Source organism: Kwoniella mangroviensis (genome assembly GCF_000507465.2).
Source record: "Kwoniella mangroviensis CBS 8507 chromosome 1 map unlocalized Ctg02, whole genome shotgun sequence".
NCBI lineage: Eukaryota > Fungi > Basidiomycota > Tremellomycetes > Tremellales > Cryptococcaceae > Kwoniella > Kwoniella mangrovensis.
The window spans coordinates 1,411,303-1,427,036 of record NW_027062534.1 but is presented as its reverse complement, the minus strand read 5'-3'; the positions used below and the strand labels follow the sequence as shown (position 1 = coordinate 1,427,036).

Below are 15,734 nucleotides of genomic sequence, written 5' to 3'. Positions count from 1 at the left end.
ACGTCATATCCACATCCATTTGAGTATTTTTCGAAATGCAACCAAGTGCATACGATTTCAACATTGAAACAGTGAGAGCAATACATATCTAAATCATGTATGCGTTCTCCCTCTTCTTTATGAGCAGTTTATAGTCCCTCGACTTAGATCAGTATGACAGACAGTACGACCTCACGACAACGTCCCGGTTCCACACCGGCCGCACCGAAGGTTTCCAACCCTTATACTCACTCTCGATTCGGTACACTTTTCTCAAGGCAACTACCCAATTATACTGGTATTTACCCCGTTGGGGTACTCGATGTGGAATTTCCGATAGAACCTCAGACGATAGGTAGTTTCAGACATAAGAAATTACATACGGCCGGTCAAGCTGGTATAGAGATTGATACAGTTCTTTTCAGTTTGTTTTACCCTTGTGATTTGGAATCGGGATCGAAAGAGACAAAAGGAACAGTATGGTTTCCAAGGTATGTATGTATGTCGACTTTGTACTTCCTTCATGGTAATAAAATCTCGCTAACATGTTGGGAGTGTAGAGCGTCGCCTACTGTTAATGGGTTTCTGAAAATGGCTGGGATAGAGAATTCCCTAATTAGAGCTCTAGCTTGTAAGTCCATCTAAGTTTGATTATCTGAAGTTTTAATTGATAGAACCGAGTAGACGCAGGAGCACTTTCAGCTGTACACGGGCTGAAGTTCCCTTCTCACCAACGTGCACCTATCTTACCTCATCCCTCAAACGACAAATGGCCTCTTATAATATTCTCTCATGGTGTAGGATGTTCCCGTCTGATGTATACGCACATCTGTGGTGAATTAGCAAGTAGGGGATGTATCGTAGCTGCTGTAGAACATAGAGATGGGACTGGTCCAAGTGCAAAGATAACAAGTGAAGATGGTAAAGAAAGAGATGTAGATTTCTTACGTTGGACAGATATAGAGTGAGTAGTATGATAATCCTCATGGACCGCTTAGAAAACAGCTAATGTAACTTCGTTATATATCCAATTATAGTTGGCCAGATCGTCCTGAGGATCAACAACCGAAAGACGATAATACCCTACGGCACGATCAACTCAAGATCCGAATGGTCGAAATGGAAAGTGCCATAGAGATAATACGAAAAATCACAGAAGGCAGTCTGGGAGATAGTAAATGTCATTTATTGGCTAGTAGGACGGTAGATTGGAACAAATGGAAGGGACAAGTGGAAGTTGGAGATGGGAAAGTCTGTTTGGCAGGTCATAGTTTTGGTGGCTCTGCTGTTGTGAGTATTTGTATCGCTTCTCTACTTTCTTAAGTAAAGATATTTCAAAATCTTGATTAACGATTGGTGATAATCTGATATTTATAGATCGCTGCGGCTGCTAATCCAAGATTCAAACCCCATTCTATCATTGCTCTTGATCCCGCCATCGAAAGATTAGAACCTTGGAATTCGACCATACCATGTCCGATGTTATCAGTAAACTCGGAAGAGTTCGTTTTATCAGAAGATTATCAGCGACTTATTCGTGTATCGAGGACGGTTCAGAATGACAACAGGCATGTATTTGCTATAGCTGGAACCACTCATCCTGCTTTCTCGGATGTTTTCCTCATAACACCAGGTTTTGGTGAGTGTGTATTATCATGCTAAACTTTGAGATTGACAAATCGTATTTTGACTAGTCGGATCAATGACTGGCCTTTCCGTACCTCCCTATTCTGTATTCCCGACTACCGTCCAAGCCATCGAAGCGTTTCTAGACTCCAATGCGGAAGCAGGAAATTTCAAGTTGGATTCCCTAGGTTCACCTGTAGAAGTCATGTTGTCCAAGCCGATTGGCGAACCGGGGGAACTACTACGTCAGATCTTAGCGGCATAGCTGTCTGGTCCCTTGGATGGATATGCATTGCATTGCAATGTAACGAGAATCGTCTTATCAAGTTTTATACAAAGCTTGTGGTCAGGAAAATTCATTACATCTCATTAAATCTCAGACAAACTCGTTAGGTGATATAGGTAAGCAGAAGAAGAAACAAACGACCGATATATAAACATTCACACCACTTTGCTGTTGTCTCCCACTCAATCCTATTTATTTCCCATCCTCCCATTTTGCCATTTTGCCATTTCGCCATTTTGCTATTCTCCCTCCCCCTAGGTGAGACCTCTATAAAGTGTGACATTGCGGTATCCCTTTTATGACGAAACAACAAATTCCACTCCGTTCTTTTCGACATCCCTCGCAATGGGGTTGATCCCTCTCTCATCGTCAATGTCGTTCGCCTCTTTCTCACATTCTGGTGCCCTATCGCCTGAGGCACCACCATTAAGTTGTGGTTGTTGAGCATTGGATTGAGGTAGCTCAGGTTGTGATTTATGTACATTGGAGTTCAAGCTGACTTGTGATAATTGTGATTCCGATCGAACCCGTGGGTGATGTTGTTTTTCGACATCAACAGGTGATGCGTTGATCGCTTGAGATTCTGACTGATTCGGTACGTGAGTTTGATTTTGAGTTACTTCACCAACAGGTTGTTCCTCCTCTTCTGCCCTAGACGGAGCTTCCAAACCCAAAGGTCTCAAAGACTTATCTCCACCTCTCATCACTGACGATAAGAAATTCAGGAATCGTTGACCGTACGTTACTGGCTCGATACATGATATTGTGTGCTGCAAATTCCAACACACAATATCAATATCAACTTTCAATTCTCTCATTATTTAGCGATGGTGAAAAGATGGAGATGAGTCGACCACTTACCCTATCTTCAGTCATAGATTTCCAGAAATGTTCAATCTTCTTTAGCGAATTATATGGTGTACAGATATCGATTATACCCAGATAATAGATCACATCCATATTCTGATTGGCCTCGTCCGTAGCTCTCAGACCACCTTCATCTTGGTAGAACAGGAAATGTCTTCGATCGGCAGAATCCGATGAAGGTAATTGAGAGGTGACATCTAACATTTTGGGATCAGATCGACGAACAGCTTTACGGACGTTGGAAGCTTCGTTGGATTGTTTGATCGCTGATGGTTTGCGTCTTGGTGGGGGTACTTCGGGCTGAGCAAATGGGGAAAAAAGGACAAGTCAGTGTTTTACCCTATACTACTACAAATCTCCAACTCACATGGAACATTTGTAATTGATTCTCTCTCAAATTATCTCTATTCCCTCTTTCCATATTATGTATTCCAACCAGTAACGAATAATCCATCACTTTAACTCTTTTCAAAAACTCCATGTCTCTTCTCAGTTGTTCCGACAATAACGCTCGTTTCTCCGGACCTAATTCTAACGTTCTTCCTCTATTTACCCAATTCTTATCCTTCAATACGGCCTTGGGGTTCTGCCGAGCTTTATCTTCAGGGTACTCTCTACCAAATGCTGATCCTTTCAAATCATACGTTTCGTGGATATCCCTGTGGGGAGGGAAAAGATTATTCATAATGACGAAATGAATTTTCCTACCACGGGGTAATTTGACTCGGTGTAATCCGTAGAATCTAGATAATAACGTATGTGGATTGGTTTTTATATGTTGATGATAATCTTTTAATATCGATCTTAAGAATTTATGTTCAGCATGTGAAATAGTTTTGATGATAAATCGATAATCCCTAGAGAAATAGAAGAAACTTCCTGATTTTCCTGGAGAACCTAATTCAGATAAGATGTATTTCGCCGTGAGGGATAACAAGTAATCTGCGGGATCAAGATGGAAATGTTCGTCTCGTAGGTCTCGGAAGATCCATGGTGCGTAATCTTTGAATTTGAAATCGTATTTCGCTGAAGGTGTAAGTTCGTTACCAACACTACAGAAAACAAACATCAGTCAGCACCTCGAATCTCACTTCTCGACGCTTCGTGTACTAACATGTCAAACGAGAACTTATGTCTAGCCACATAATCTTCATCTGTCAAGGGTCGTTTTATCTTAGCTTGACAACGGGATACCTAACGACACAAATCAGCATTCACTCCTGACTTCTCTAGAGGCATCACTCACTCCTATACGGATACCCGTAAGCATATTGTACATCAAGACATAGTTCACATGGTCCTCTCCTATCAGATTACCGACCAGAACTTTGGTTTCTGGATCTTTGGGTCTCTCTTCAGCTCTTGACGATGGCTGTTGACTGACTTGCTGTGGTGGTGATTGTTGTGCTTCATTCTCTTGAGCGACATCCCCTTCCACCTGTGTTGTTCCACCTTGAGTCTGATTCTGACTTTGTGCACTCGCTTTTTTCTGTCTCTTCTCCATTCGTTTTTGTCTCAACAACTCCGTTTGAGCCAATATATCAGAAGCCAGCGCAGCGCCCTCCAAGCCGGGTATGGGCGTCATAGAATTCTGAGGTAACAGGGAAGGTGAGAAGTGTGAATGAGAGTGCGGTAGGGGGGACCTGGGTGACGAGGGGACGACAGGTGATGGATTGGTACTTCTTCTAGTAGGCTTGGGGGCACTCAGTATACTTCCATCACTTCCCCTCCTCTCTTGGTCTGTCGGTAAATCAGGCAAGTTTTTCGATAATCCCAGTCCGATGTTGCCATTAGAAGTTGAAGTTGATGCTGAAGCTGAAGCTGAGGTGGAGGTTTCAGGTTGATCACGTTGGGGAGCCAATCTACCTGATCTAACAATCGTCAACGAACCTGCTCTGCTAGACGTCGCAGATCCACTTGATACCCTTCTCGTCGCAGACAGAACAGGCGGTGCCAGCGAAGTTGGCGATCCACCCAAATCAATCGGTTCGGTCGTAAATGTATTCGCAATTGATGGACTATCCGTTGGAGGGAGTACACCATTATTGTTGTCGGGCACTTCATCAACCGGTGAAAGTAAGATTTCATCTTGGTTTGGTTGATGTTGATCAAGGTGATCAAGCGTATCTGTGGTTTCCGATGCGAAGACCGAATCGCCATTCTCACTTATTGGTGGGCTTGGCGGTGGTCCCTGCATCACGGGCGATCTTCCTCCAGGAGGTGATATAGTATCGTTAGATTCCCTCTTAAACACACTACTGATCTTCTTAATTACTCTCTTATGTGTACCCTCAGGTGTATGCGAGGTGACTTCTACGGTAGTAGGTGTAACTTTGGTTATATGTACTGGTGCAGAAATTGAACTGTTGTCAGGGTTGATTGATTGGAAATACTGTTGTTGAGATTCGTCAGGATGAAGTTCGGTGGTCAGGGCTTGCAGATGCGGTGGTAAGGGTGGTAAAGGTGATGTGGAATTGGGATGCGATAAGAGGTGGAAAGGGTTGATTCTAGGTGATGCTGAACCATCTACACGGGACATCAAACATCAGTCTGTGTTCGAATAGCTTTGAAGGTAGGATGGATGGCAGGTCGTACTCACTTAATTTGACAGCTTCGAAATGATCATCCATCTGAATATCTTCGCTTCCATTCGGTCCTACATAGTTGTTTGACGGTTGTTGCCAAGTGTTTGATTGCTGTTGAGCTTCCCTTTCCCTTATCCTAGCATCCCTTGAACCTTCAGCGGCTGGTTGTCCTATATGGTTGGTGAACGCTGCCTTTGGGTGTGAGAGGGGATGATGAGGGTCGTACGTAGCAGTCTCCGCCATCTGTCAGCGTTGCACCGATATGCGTCTGGGTGTTTGCTGTGGTTGAGCCAGAAGATAAGCTGAAGGGATGGAAGACTGAATTGAGAGGCTGTTGATGCGCTGTTGTATGGGTGAGTGGGATGGTCGCGGGCCGAGTACGCAAAGGGAAAATTGCAGCAAGACTGGTTTCAGCCTGGGAGCGGAGTTTGAATTTTGGGTGATGGGATGTATAATGTAGGTGAGATCAAGTATGCTTGTCGATGAGTACGATGGTATCTGTTGTTGGTGATGGAGATACAAGGTGTCTATGATGGATGAATAGGTTTGTGATATGAGAAGGTAAGAATGACTAGAGTGCGTTTGCTGTTTGGCTGTTGCTGTGTTGTCTGTCGTGTGTTGTTTGATTGTTTTTGGTTTCCATGGCTGATTTTACCCTACTCTCACTCACTCGCACCGTCATAGGCACAAGAGCACACAAGACCACATCACCGCAGCAAATATCGAACATCTCATCCAACATTTCTCAATCTACAGTATCATCATCGACGTATACCAAGCACAGAAAATCATACATACATATATTAAAATACATCAGACGATGTCATCTTTACTCAAGAATATACCAAGTATAACGCATCTAAGTCAAAAATCAATATTGGAAATCACCGGACCAGACTCTACCAAATTCCTCAAAGGACTAAGTTGCAAGGATGTTGACAATCTCGGAGGGGGATATAGCGGTTTTCTCAACGCATCAGGAAGGGTCCTGCATACTTCATTCATATTTCCGACAGTGAAGAAAGCGATAATGAAAAATGGGAATGTAAAAGAAGAGAAAAGCTATTTAATTACACATGAATCCCCCATTGTTCATCCAGCGAAATTGGAGGAATTCTTACCGCCGTTCAAGTTGAGAGCCAAAGTCAGGATTAGGGATGTATCGGATCAATGGGATTTGTATTCTGCCTACGCCTCGACTTCTTCACTGGAAAAAGGAAAGGGGCCAGAAAGGAATTGGAAATTTGGGAGTGGAGGGGCAGCTGAATCTCAATGGTCATGGAAGGACGGTGTACAGGATATGGAGTTGAAGGAGAACGAAGTGGGGTGTTGGGATTTGAGAGCTGGTTGGGGTCAAGACGGACTGGGTAGACAGGTGCTGGTACCCAAGGGTGACAAGCGTGAGTAAAAGATCATTTGACATATCAGTCAGCAATCAGGTACGACACATCATGACTGACATGGAGTTTAGCCTCGCTTGCCTCATCTCACGATACAGCGCCCATCGACGAATATCATTTCCGGCGAATGATACTGGGTGTACCCGAGGGTCCTAATGAGATTATCCCAGGTCAGGCATTACCTCTAGAAAGCTGCATGGATTTACATGGAGGAGGTAGGTCAAACTAGACTGACCAATCTATTTATCCGTCTGTATTGTGCTATGATTCTGATGACTGTTGTTGATTTTTATTCAGTCGACTTCAGAAAAGGTTGCTACTTAGGACAAGAATTGACCGTTCGGACCTATCATACCGGCGCAACTAGAAAACGTATCTTACCTATTCGTTTAATTCCTTTGACTACCAATACCAATCCAAATACATCGTTATCAGACTATCTATCGACCGCAACCCCTACGCAGATACCTATCGGACAGACGGACGAACAGCTAGAAATCACTTATACACCCTCTTCATCTGCCAGTTCTAAAAAACCTAGATCAGCTGGAAAGATATTATCGCTCCATCCATCAAGTATGGGAGTGGGATTGGGATTAGTCAGGATCGAATTCGCTGAAAGATCATGTTGGTCTAATATCAATCTTAATCAAAGTATTAAAAACTGGTATGAGAATGATGAGAATCACAGATTGACTACTAAGATCGGGGATCAAACATATGGAGTGTACGTGGATAAAGGTGAAGCGTATGGTGAAGCTCTGAAAGCTATGGGCAGGCAGGCAGGGGAATTGTAGAAATAGATAACATACAAAAATGCATTATATAACATATCACAATGGATTAAACTACTGCGACTTTCTATCACAAATCAGCAAAGAAATCCGCATTCTCCTTTTCTGCACCACCCCTACCCAAATCACCTAAACCACCTTTACCCTTCTTCTTTTTCTTCTTTGGTTTTTCCTGTTCAACTTCCATCTCTTCGTCTGAATCGGAATCCGCCTCTTCTCCTCCTTCCTGTTCCTCCTGTTTACCATCATCGTCTTCATCTTGTTCCGTCTCCTCATCTTCATCTTCCTCTTCGTCTTCACCCTCGCCATCTGAATCTTCGAATAAATCCGATACGTCGGTCAATTTCAAACATTCATCGTGACTGACACTTCCCAACCATCTTGAATTTCGATCCAACTTGATTCGTTCGATTGGGTATTCCTCATGGGACGCTATCACTCCCACTGCACCAAAGAATTTATGTCAATCAGCGACGTAAACTCAACGAGTGACTTGAGAGATCAACTAACAGAACTTATGAGGTAACACCTGTAATACCCGGATCATACCGTCCTCTGAACCCGTGGCTATTATATCAGGAGTGAGAGCTACAATGGCGTCGATCGAAGCTGGATGACCGGGTATACGGTCGACCGCTGGTAACATAATAAGAGTTGGTGAGCTTCCGACAGTCAAACAAGCAAGGTTGGTCTTGAACAGAAATGAATATATGGATTTATCTTTCGTTTTTGTTCAATGTTTTTTTGTTGCCAAAAGGAGATGGCATTGGGCCAACAGTCATAACGGCGAGATTGGTATACTCACAATCACCCCAACCTAATTTTCTATTCCATATCGATAATATACCTAGGCCACTTCCCACTATAGCTTTCTGACCTCCTTTTATCTGTACGATCGATAATAGTTCATCTTCCTGGTCTGCTGACACGGTCAACGGCTGAGCTTTGTTCGATCGGATGTCAATTACTGATAAATGTCCATCTCCACTATAAGCGGCAGGGAACAATTCAGTCAATACGATTGCATTTACAAATACACAGAATTAATAGTGAACAGAAGGGATTGCTCTGAGATGATTTCGCATGTCCATAGAGTATAGGAAAGATTGCCGACCCAACTCACGAAGTAGACACAAGCTGTCGTTTATCTTCGAAATATGTGAAGTCTGAGATATAATCGAAATGCTGATTATACTCTCTAATCACATCTTGTTTCCTTGGATCCCAAAGTTTGATTATCCCATCATCATCACCTGATGCTATTAGATTCTCATTTACGCAGAACACTCGATTTATCGGTACACTACATCAAACGCACACTTATCAGCTGAGTATCTAGCGTGAGCAGTTGTATAAGTCGAGTTGATGTTCTCACTCATGGGCTTTCTCCTGTTCTCGGACTATAGTGCCCATCTCAGTCGTCAATTGACTATTCGTTCAGATCATATCAGCCCCATACTTTCGACACTAATCGGGTGACATACAACAAAGTCCCACTCTTTCCTCCCATCCAGATATGTTTCCCACTTTCCTCAACTGCCAAAGCCCTTGCAGTCCTCTTTGAGGGTCTGACAGACCATGAAGAAGATGTTGATCCATTTTCGTCGTCATACCTCCACGCTTTCACTTCTCCAGTCAAGAGTGAAGAGAAGATTACGGATTCATTAGGATGGAATGCGAGGTCGAAAGGCTATACACTCGCCGTGGAATTAGCTATATGTTCGTTCACCTCATTAGTCATTGCTATAGGTAATCTTACCTGGTTTCTCAATTTGATATCTGGCATCTTAGCTTGATTATGCTCTGCTCGTTAGGCTTTCAGAATGTCGAGCAATCAAAGCCAAAATCCAAAAAATCAAAATTCAGAAATCACAATAACGCTGTCGATCAACTTTTAGGAGACTATTGCGGAGATGAGAGTACACCTCCGCAAGTCACCGTATAGGTGTCGGCCACCTCCGCCGTAGTCTCACTCTTCGCGTCTCGCTCCGAGCGAGTGAATTGGTGCTGCTGCCAACTACAAAAGATGAATTTGACCATGTCACCACCTCCATTCGACATCGTCAGACATCAAATATACTGTCATTCCCCACATTCTCTTGATCCTCAGTAGCACTCGACCCAAACCGCCATCACTCGAAAAACATCGCAAAAAAAGTCAAATAAATCTGGATTCTAACCTGACCCTTCACCTCTCCGCGTCAACCCTTCCTTGCCTCTCCCATGTCCTCCTCTACCAATCGCGACGTGCCTCTTCTCACACGACCCCAAATCGCTCAGAGGATATGTGAGGGCCAACAGCTCATCATCCTCCACTCAGAAGTGATCAATGTCAGCTCGTGGTCACCTCACCATCCAGGAGGAGCTTTGGCTCTACTTCATTTCGTAGGGAGAGATGCGTCAGATGAGATCGAAGCTTATCATTGTGATGCCACACTCGAACGAATGAAGAAGTACGTGGTGGGAAGGGTACAAGTAGATGAAAAGGGTTGGAAACCACTCACTCCTCCTATTGCTTTGGGGCTGGTCAGACATCCCAATGGGGTGAAGAATAATTGGGTAAAGGAAGGGATGGTAACTCTTGGACAGAGTATACTACAACAGCAAGTCAATATACCTATCACGTTGAATGATGATAAAGCACCTATACCTACTATCACGGCATCTGTTGATCCATCTGATATACAGCTGAAAGAGGAGAACGTGGAGATATATAGACTGATCGTCGAACAACTTGAACCGCCCAATTCGGAATTAGATAGAGAAATAGAGTATAAACGATCAATGGCTTTCCAAGAGTTGAAAAAGAGAGTGAGAGACGCTGGATTGTTCAAACCTTCTGGATGGCTTTATGGTTACGAAACGGAGATTATCAGGTATATGGCTTTGGCTATGGGAGCTTTTGGTCTGTTCTACTAGTGAGTCATAATCAACGCTCAAGAAGGTGGAGAATTGAAACTCGTACTGATGGTGTCTTGTGGTATAGTACGAATGGTTGGTTAGGTCAAATGACTTCTGCATTATGTCTTGGTTTACTGTTCCAGCAATTAGCCTGTGAGTCATTTCAGCGCGAATATCATACCACGTAATGGATGGATACTGATTTTTCGCGATGATACTTAGTCGTCGTACATGATGCTGGTCATAAAGGTATAACAACAGATTATTTCTGGGATAGGATGATAGGTATGACTGTAGCTAGTTGGATCGGAGGGCTTAGTGTGGGATGGTGGTGCGACGTAAGCTTGACTTCGTAAACTATACTCAGCCTGAAGCGGAAACTTACGATAAATCCCCTTGACATAGAATCATAACATCCATCATCGTAAGTTGCCTTGTTCATTCATTAACACCAACAGAAGTATATCGGATCATCAACTCATAATTTGTGACGCAATATCTACAGTCGTTACCAACCATCCAGAACATGATCCAGACATTCAGCATATCCCTTTCTTCGCTATTTCGAAAGACTTCTTCGGATCCCTGTGGTCCACATACTACAAGCGAGTAATGGCTCTCGATGGGTTCTCAAAAGTCATGATCAGTGTCCAGTGAGTCCCCCTCGACGCCTGTTGCTCTCTGTATCGTCTTGAGTTGACCTTACGACTATTGACCTTTCTTCAGACACAAGCTATATTATATAGTCCTCTCTTTGGCCAGATTCAACCTTTATGCCAACTCGTACATTTACTTACTAGGACCAAAACCGAAAAGGGATAATTACTGGAGATATGAAATTGCCGGTATCGCTTGGTACTGGTTCTACTATCTATCGATGTTGAAGAGCCTACCAAGTTGGAAAATGAGATTGGGGTATCTGCTCGTTAGTCACATAGCCGCTAGTCCCGTACATGTTCAGGTGGGTAATACCTCTTTCCTTTTCTTGAATATTACACAGATGAGACTGATCTTGACTTTGGTCGTAATGATAGATTGTCCTATCACATTTCGCATGTTCGACTGAAGACCTCGGTCCCACCGAATCCTTCCCATCACGTCAACTACGTACGACGATGGATGTGATTTGTTCACCCAACATCGAGTTCATACATGGTGGATTACATCTCCAAGTGACACATCATTTGTTCCCTAGATTGCCTAGACACAATCTACGAGCTGCCAGTTTGTTGGTTAAGCAATATTGTGATGAGCAGGATATAGTCTACAAGGAATATGGATGGTTGAATGGGTAGGCATTGCTCTATTTCTCCAGATCACTTGACCAATACGAAGCTGACGTTGTGTCATTTTGTATATATCAGTAATCAACAAGTCCTGACGGTTTTGAAAGACGTGGCTAACCAACTTGAATTGCTAAAGAAAGTTGCAGATGGAGAGATACAGGAGAGGATGATGAAGTGATTGTGATCTTGCAATCATCATAGAAAGATAATTGGATTATGGACAATAGCTTGCCATCTCATCTTGCCATTCTCCATCATTACACGTATTCTCTACCTTGTATGTATGCTGGTCATGCATCGCCACTTTGAGGGGGGGTCTATACGATCAATTCCGTCGGATCTCATTCCACGTAGTTTACGTAAGACTCGACCTCAATTGACCTCCACGCCACTCGCCGTTGATGAGATGCTAGGTGACGACCATGACCATGAAGCTCCATATATCTCGCTCTTATACGTGTTATTGCTCTCTAAGCTTCATATCATACATCAACCCGCAATGTCATTCTTCAAGAGGAATGACCCGAACGCTCCCGCAGCTAGAAGAGCAGGAGCAGGTGGGCCAGGTGGTGGTCCAGCTGGTAATTCACCTTATGAGAGATTACCAGCCGATAACGGATCTTATTCATCTTTACCACATCGACAGAGTCCTGCACCCCATGCTCCTCAACAACGAGATCCATATGGTCAATCTCAAGGTCAACCACAAGGATATGGATATGATAGTCCACAAAGAGGAGGAGGACAACAACAGCAACCTCCTTTACCACCTCGTAACCTACCTTCATCGCAACAAGGACCCGGAGGGTATGAAGGATATTATCAGGAGAAAGCCGAATATAGACCTACCCAGCCTCAACAGCCTCAGGTTCAACAGAGGGGATATCCACAACAATCTTCTGGAGGTGGTGGAAGAGGAACGTAAGCGCTTGATAACTTACATCTCCAGTGTGGACAATAGCTCATGTTGTATGATTGATTGAATAGGTACAATATCGCACCATGTCCTTCTGATCCACTTGCTCTGACTAATCGATTGGTAGTCAACCCGAATGATTTCCCACAAGATGTTGAGTTCGTATTGATGAGGAATAAGTTCATATTCTCTATCGTGTAAGTCCTCATTATCCTACCATACTATGTTACTTCCCGACCCGATGTACCTTCACCCGACTGTTGATTCTGATCTCGATGGTCGACACTGCTGACACACCACATAATACAGACGAGACCCCACACATACACTCCCACCAAGACATGTCGGTCCATCCAAAATTATCAGACAATGGGTCGGGCTATCTGCTGTAGGAGAGACGGTAGATATGGAACCTTATCATCCTGGAAATGGGGATTGGGCTAGTACCGTTGAATTGGAGGTGAGTAATACATAGTACATCAACAGAGTAAAATATAGAGTATTATCCTCCTCTTCCTTCCTGCCTTGAATGATTGTGGTATTCATTGGAAATAATTTCTGCAATCGCATTTATAGGTCGGGTTCAGACTCAAGCGAAAGGAAACGTCCGATCTATTCGATAGTGAAGAGATGGCCGCTGCCTTTATTAACGTGAGTTTTCGTACTGAATTGAATTACCCACATGACAGTCTGGCTGATGTTCATGGGCTCGACGATATAGGCATTCCCCTCTCTCCCTCTCTCACCACTTCAACCACTCGTTTTCGACTACCGAGGCCACGAGCTCAAAGCTAATGTCAGAGCTGTATCGACCCTTGACGGCAACGACGGTGTTACGGGTATAATCATGGAAGGTACAGAAGTAATCTGGGTGAAAGACCCGGCAAGTGGAATAAAGTTGAAAAATAGCTCGAAACGGTATGTCACACCCATCCCAAACATCTTGAGCCTCAGAATGAATGTAGCTGATGGTATTGTTGGATATACCAGAGGCCCAACCAATGCTATCCTCGCACCGAACTTCAAGTTCGAAGATATGGGTATCGGTGGTCTTGATACTGAGTTCGCAGCCATCTTCAGAAGAGCTTTCGCAAGTCGTATCTTCCCTCCTGGACTAGTAGACAAGCTGGGTATTCAACATGTGAAAGGTGAGCTGGCGTTCGCTGAAAGGCCGAAATATAAAGCATAGCTGATAGCCCATTTTTAATCGCATTGCAGGTATCCTGTTATTCGGTCCACCTGGTACTGGTAAAACCCTCATGGCCAGACAGATTGGTAAAATGCTTAATGCGAGAGAACCAAAGGTCGTCAATGGTCCTGAAATCTTGAACAAATTTGTTGGACAAAGTGAAGAGAACATCAGAAAGCTATTCGCAGATGCTGAGAAAGAAGTGAGTGCAGTATCGCTTTATGCCTTCTTGTAGGTATGGACTGATGTGGTTCGGCATTTCGATAGCAAAAAGAAAAAGGTGATGAAAGTGGATTACATATAATCATCTTTGATGAGCTCGACGCTATTTGTAAACAACGTGGATCGACCAATAGCGGTACCGGTGTAGGAGATTCGGTGGTAAATCAATTACTTTCCAAGATGGATGGTGTAGATCAACTAAACAACGTTTTAATCATCGGTATGACCAATCGAATGGATATGATTGACGAAGCTCTCCTTCGACCTGGAAGATTGGAAGTTCATATTGAGATCTCCTTACCAGACGAAGCTGGACGATTCCAAATCTTGAATATCCACACAAGCAAAATGAGAAATAACGGTGTGATGGCTGATGATGTTGATTTGGCTGAGTTGGCGGCTTTGACGAAGAACTTCTCGGGTGCAGAATTGGGTGGTTTGACCAAGAGTGCTACGTCCTTTGCATTCAATAGACATGTCAAAGTGAGTATGCGTCAGACTCGTATATCAGCTATCAATAGTACGGCGAAGTGTCGGGCTGAAGTTGATCACTCTGATAGGTTGGAACGGTCGCTTCATTTGAGGAAGTGGAGAACATCAAAATCTCAAGAGCGGATTTTATGCATGCCTTGGATGAAGTACAAGCTGCTTTTGGTGTATCGGAAGAAGAGCTACAACAGGTGGTCCAAAATGGTATTATCCATTATTCACAACGTGTTAATGTAGGTTGTCAGCTCTCCATATCATAACGATCGACGGGTCAAGCTGACTTAGTATGATACAGGATGTACTCAACGATGGAAGTCTGTTGGTCGAACAAGTTAGGAAATCAGATAGAACCCCTTTGGTATCTGCCTTGTTACACGGTGAGCTTAACCGCATTTCTCGGCGACTATGTAAGACCGAAACAAGCAAGCTCATATCTTGGTGGGATAGGTCCCTCCGGTGCTGGTAAGACTGCGCTTGCAGCTACCATCGCTATGGCCTCGGATTTCCCATTCATCAAATTGATCTCGCCTGAAAGTATGGTAGGGTTTTCTGAACCTCAAAAGATCGCTCAATTGCATAAGATCTTCTCGGACAGTTATAAGAGTCCATTGAGTGTGATTGTAGTCGATAATATTGAAAGGTTATTAGGTGGGTACAGCTCTCATTCTGAGTGCGTGATGTGTACCACAAACAGCTGATATACTGAATTGGAATTGTAGATTGGAATCCCATCGGACCTAGATTCGCCAATGGTGTTCTACAAGCTTTGGTCGTACTGTTCGGTAAGAGACCTCCTAAGGTAAGTTTTCCAGTGTGAAATCATCTCATCGTAGATCGAAGCTGACTTGGTTGTGAAATGAAGGGTCGAAGACTTCTGATCTTAGCTACAACATCCAACCGATCCATTCTATCAGATATGGATGTGCTATCAGCCTTCGATACCGATATACCCATTGCACCCATAACCACATTGGAAGGTATCGATCATTGTCTGAGAGAAGTGAAATTGTTCTCGTCGTCTAAAGATCATCAGCGATTATTATCGATCTTACAGGAATCACACGTCAATGACTTATCAATCGGGGTCAAGAAGTTGTTGACGTTGGCGGAAATGGCTAGACAGGATCCTGATCCGATTAATAAGTTGGCGAGTAGCTTGATCCGGGAGGTTGCTTAGGTGGATTCGGTATTTAC

At 43.7% G+C, this 15,734-nt stretch overlaps 6 protein-coding genes across 6 annotated transcripts; 4 read left to right on the top strand and 2 right to left on the bottom strand.

The window, feature by feature from the left end:
* Window positions 1-153: 153 nt before the first annotated feature.
* Window positions 154-1,870, top strand: I203_105634 (uncharacterized protein; the record flags this gene model as incomplete). The annotated part of the gene is made up of 6 exons (XM_019144788.1): window positions 154-470; window positions 540-610; window positions 664-943; window positions 1,017-1,269; window positions 1,357-1,618; window positions 1,674-1,870. 6 exons carry the CDS (start codon window positions 154-156, stop codon window positions 1,868-1,870), a joined length of 1,380 nt encoding a protein of 459 aa, XP_019006123.1.
* Window positions 1,871-2,187: 317 nt separating this feature from the next.
* On the bottom strand, window positions 2,188-5,586 carry I203_105633 (uncharacterized protein; the record flags this gene model as incomplete). The annotated part of the gene is made up of 6 exons (XM_019144787.1): window positions 2,188-2,661; window positions 2,753-3,058; window positions 3,126-3,810; window positions 3,873-3,952; window positions 4,005-5,284; window positions 5,358-5,586. 6 exons carry the CDS (start codon window positions 5,584-5,586, stop codon window positions 2,188-2,190), a joined length of 3,054 nt encoding a protein of 1,017 aa, XP_019006122.1.
* A 577-nt stretch (window positions 5,587-6,163) lies between these two features.
* Window positions 6,164-7,540, top strand: I203_105632 (uncharacterized protein; the record flags this gene model as incomplete). Its single annotated transcript, XM_019144786.1, has 3 exons — window positions 6,164-6,743; window positions 6,815-6,958; window positions 7,041-7,540. 3 exons carry the CDS (start codon window positions 6,164-6,166, stop codon window positions 7,538-7,540), a joined length of 1,224 nt encoding a protein of 407 aa, XP_019006121.1.
* A 67-nt stretch (window positions 7,541-7,607) lies between these two features.
* Window positions 7,608-9,323, bottom strand: I203_105631 (uncharacterized protein; the record flags this gene model as incomplete). The annotated part of the gene is made up of 7 exons (XM_065517808.1): window positions 7,608-7,981; window positions 8,048-8,173; window positions 8,343-8,524; window positions 8,661-8,840; window positions 8,913-8,966; window positions 9,022-9,227; window positions 9,297-9,323. The coding sequence occupies 7 exons, from the start codon at window positions 9,321-9,323 to the stop codon at window positions 7,608-7,610; spliced, it is 1,149 nt and encodes a 382-aa protein (XP_065373112.1).
* Window positions 9,324-9,760: 437 nt separating this feature from the next.
* Window positions 9,761-11,902, top strand: I203_105630 (uncharacterized protein; the record flags this gene model as incomplete). Its single annotated transcript, XM_019144784.1, has 8 exons — window positions 9,761-10,455; window positions 10,524-10,591; window positions 10,661-10,776; window positions 10,844-10,862; window positions 10,944-11,091; window positions 11,165-11,399; window positions 11,473-11,729; window positions 11,803-11,902. The coding sequence occupies 8 exons, from the start codon at window positions 9,761-9,763 to the stop codon at window positions 11,900-11,902; spliced, it is 1,638 nt and encodes a 545-aa protein (XP_019006119.1).
* Window positions 11,903-12,223: 321 nt separating this feature from the next.
* Window positions 12,224-15,717, top strand: I203_105629 (uncharacterized protein; the record flags this gene model as incomplete). The annotated part of the gene is made up of 13 exons (XM_019144783.1): window positions 12,224-12,645; window positions 12,712-12,837; window positions 12,950-13,100; window positions 13,217-13,291; window positions 13,362-13,558; window positions 13,631-13,788; window positions 13,859-14,031; window positions 14,097-14,534; window positions 14,612-14,773; window positions 14,836-14,917; window positions 14,988-15,188; window positions 15,260-15,339; window positions 15,403-15,717. 13 exons carry the CDS (start codon window positions 12,224-12,226, stop codon window positions 15,715-15,717), a joined length of 2,580 nt encoding a protein of 859 aa, XP_019006118.1.
* Window positions 15,718-15,734: the final 17 nt, after the last annotated feature.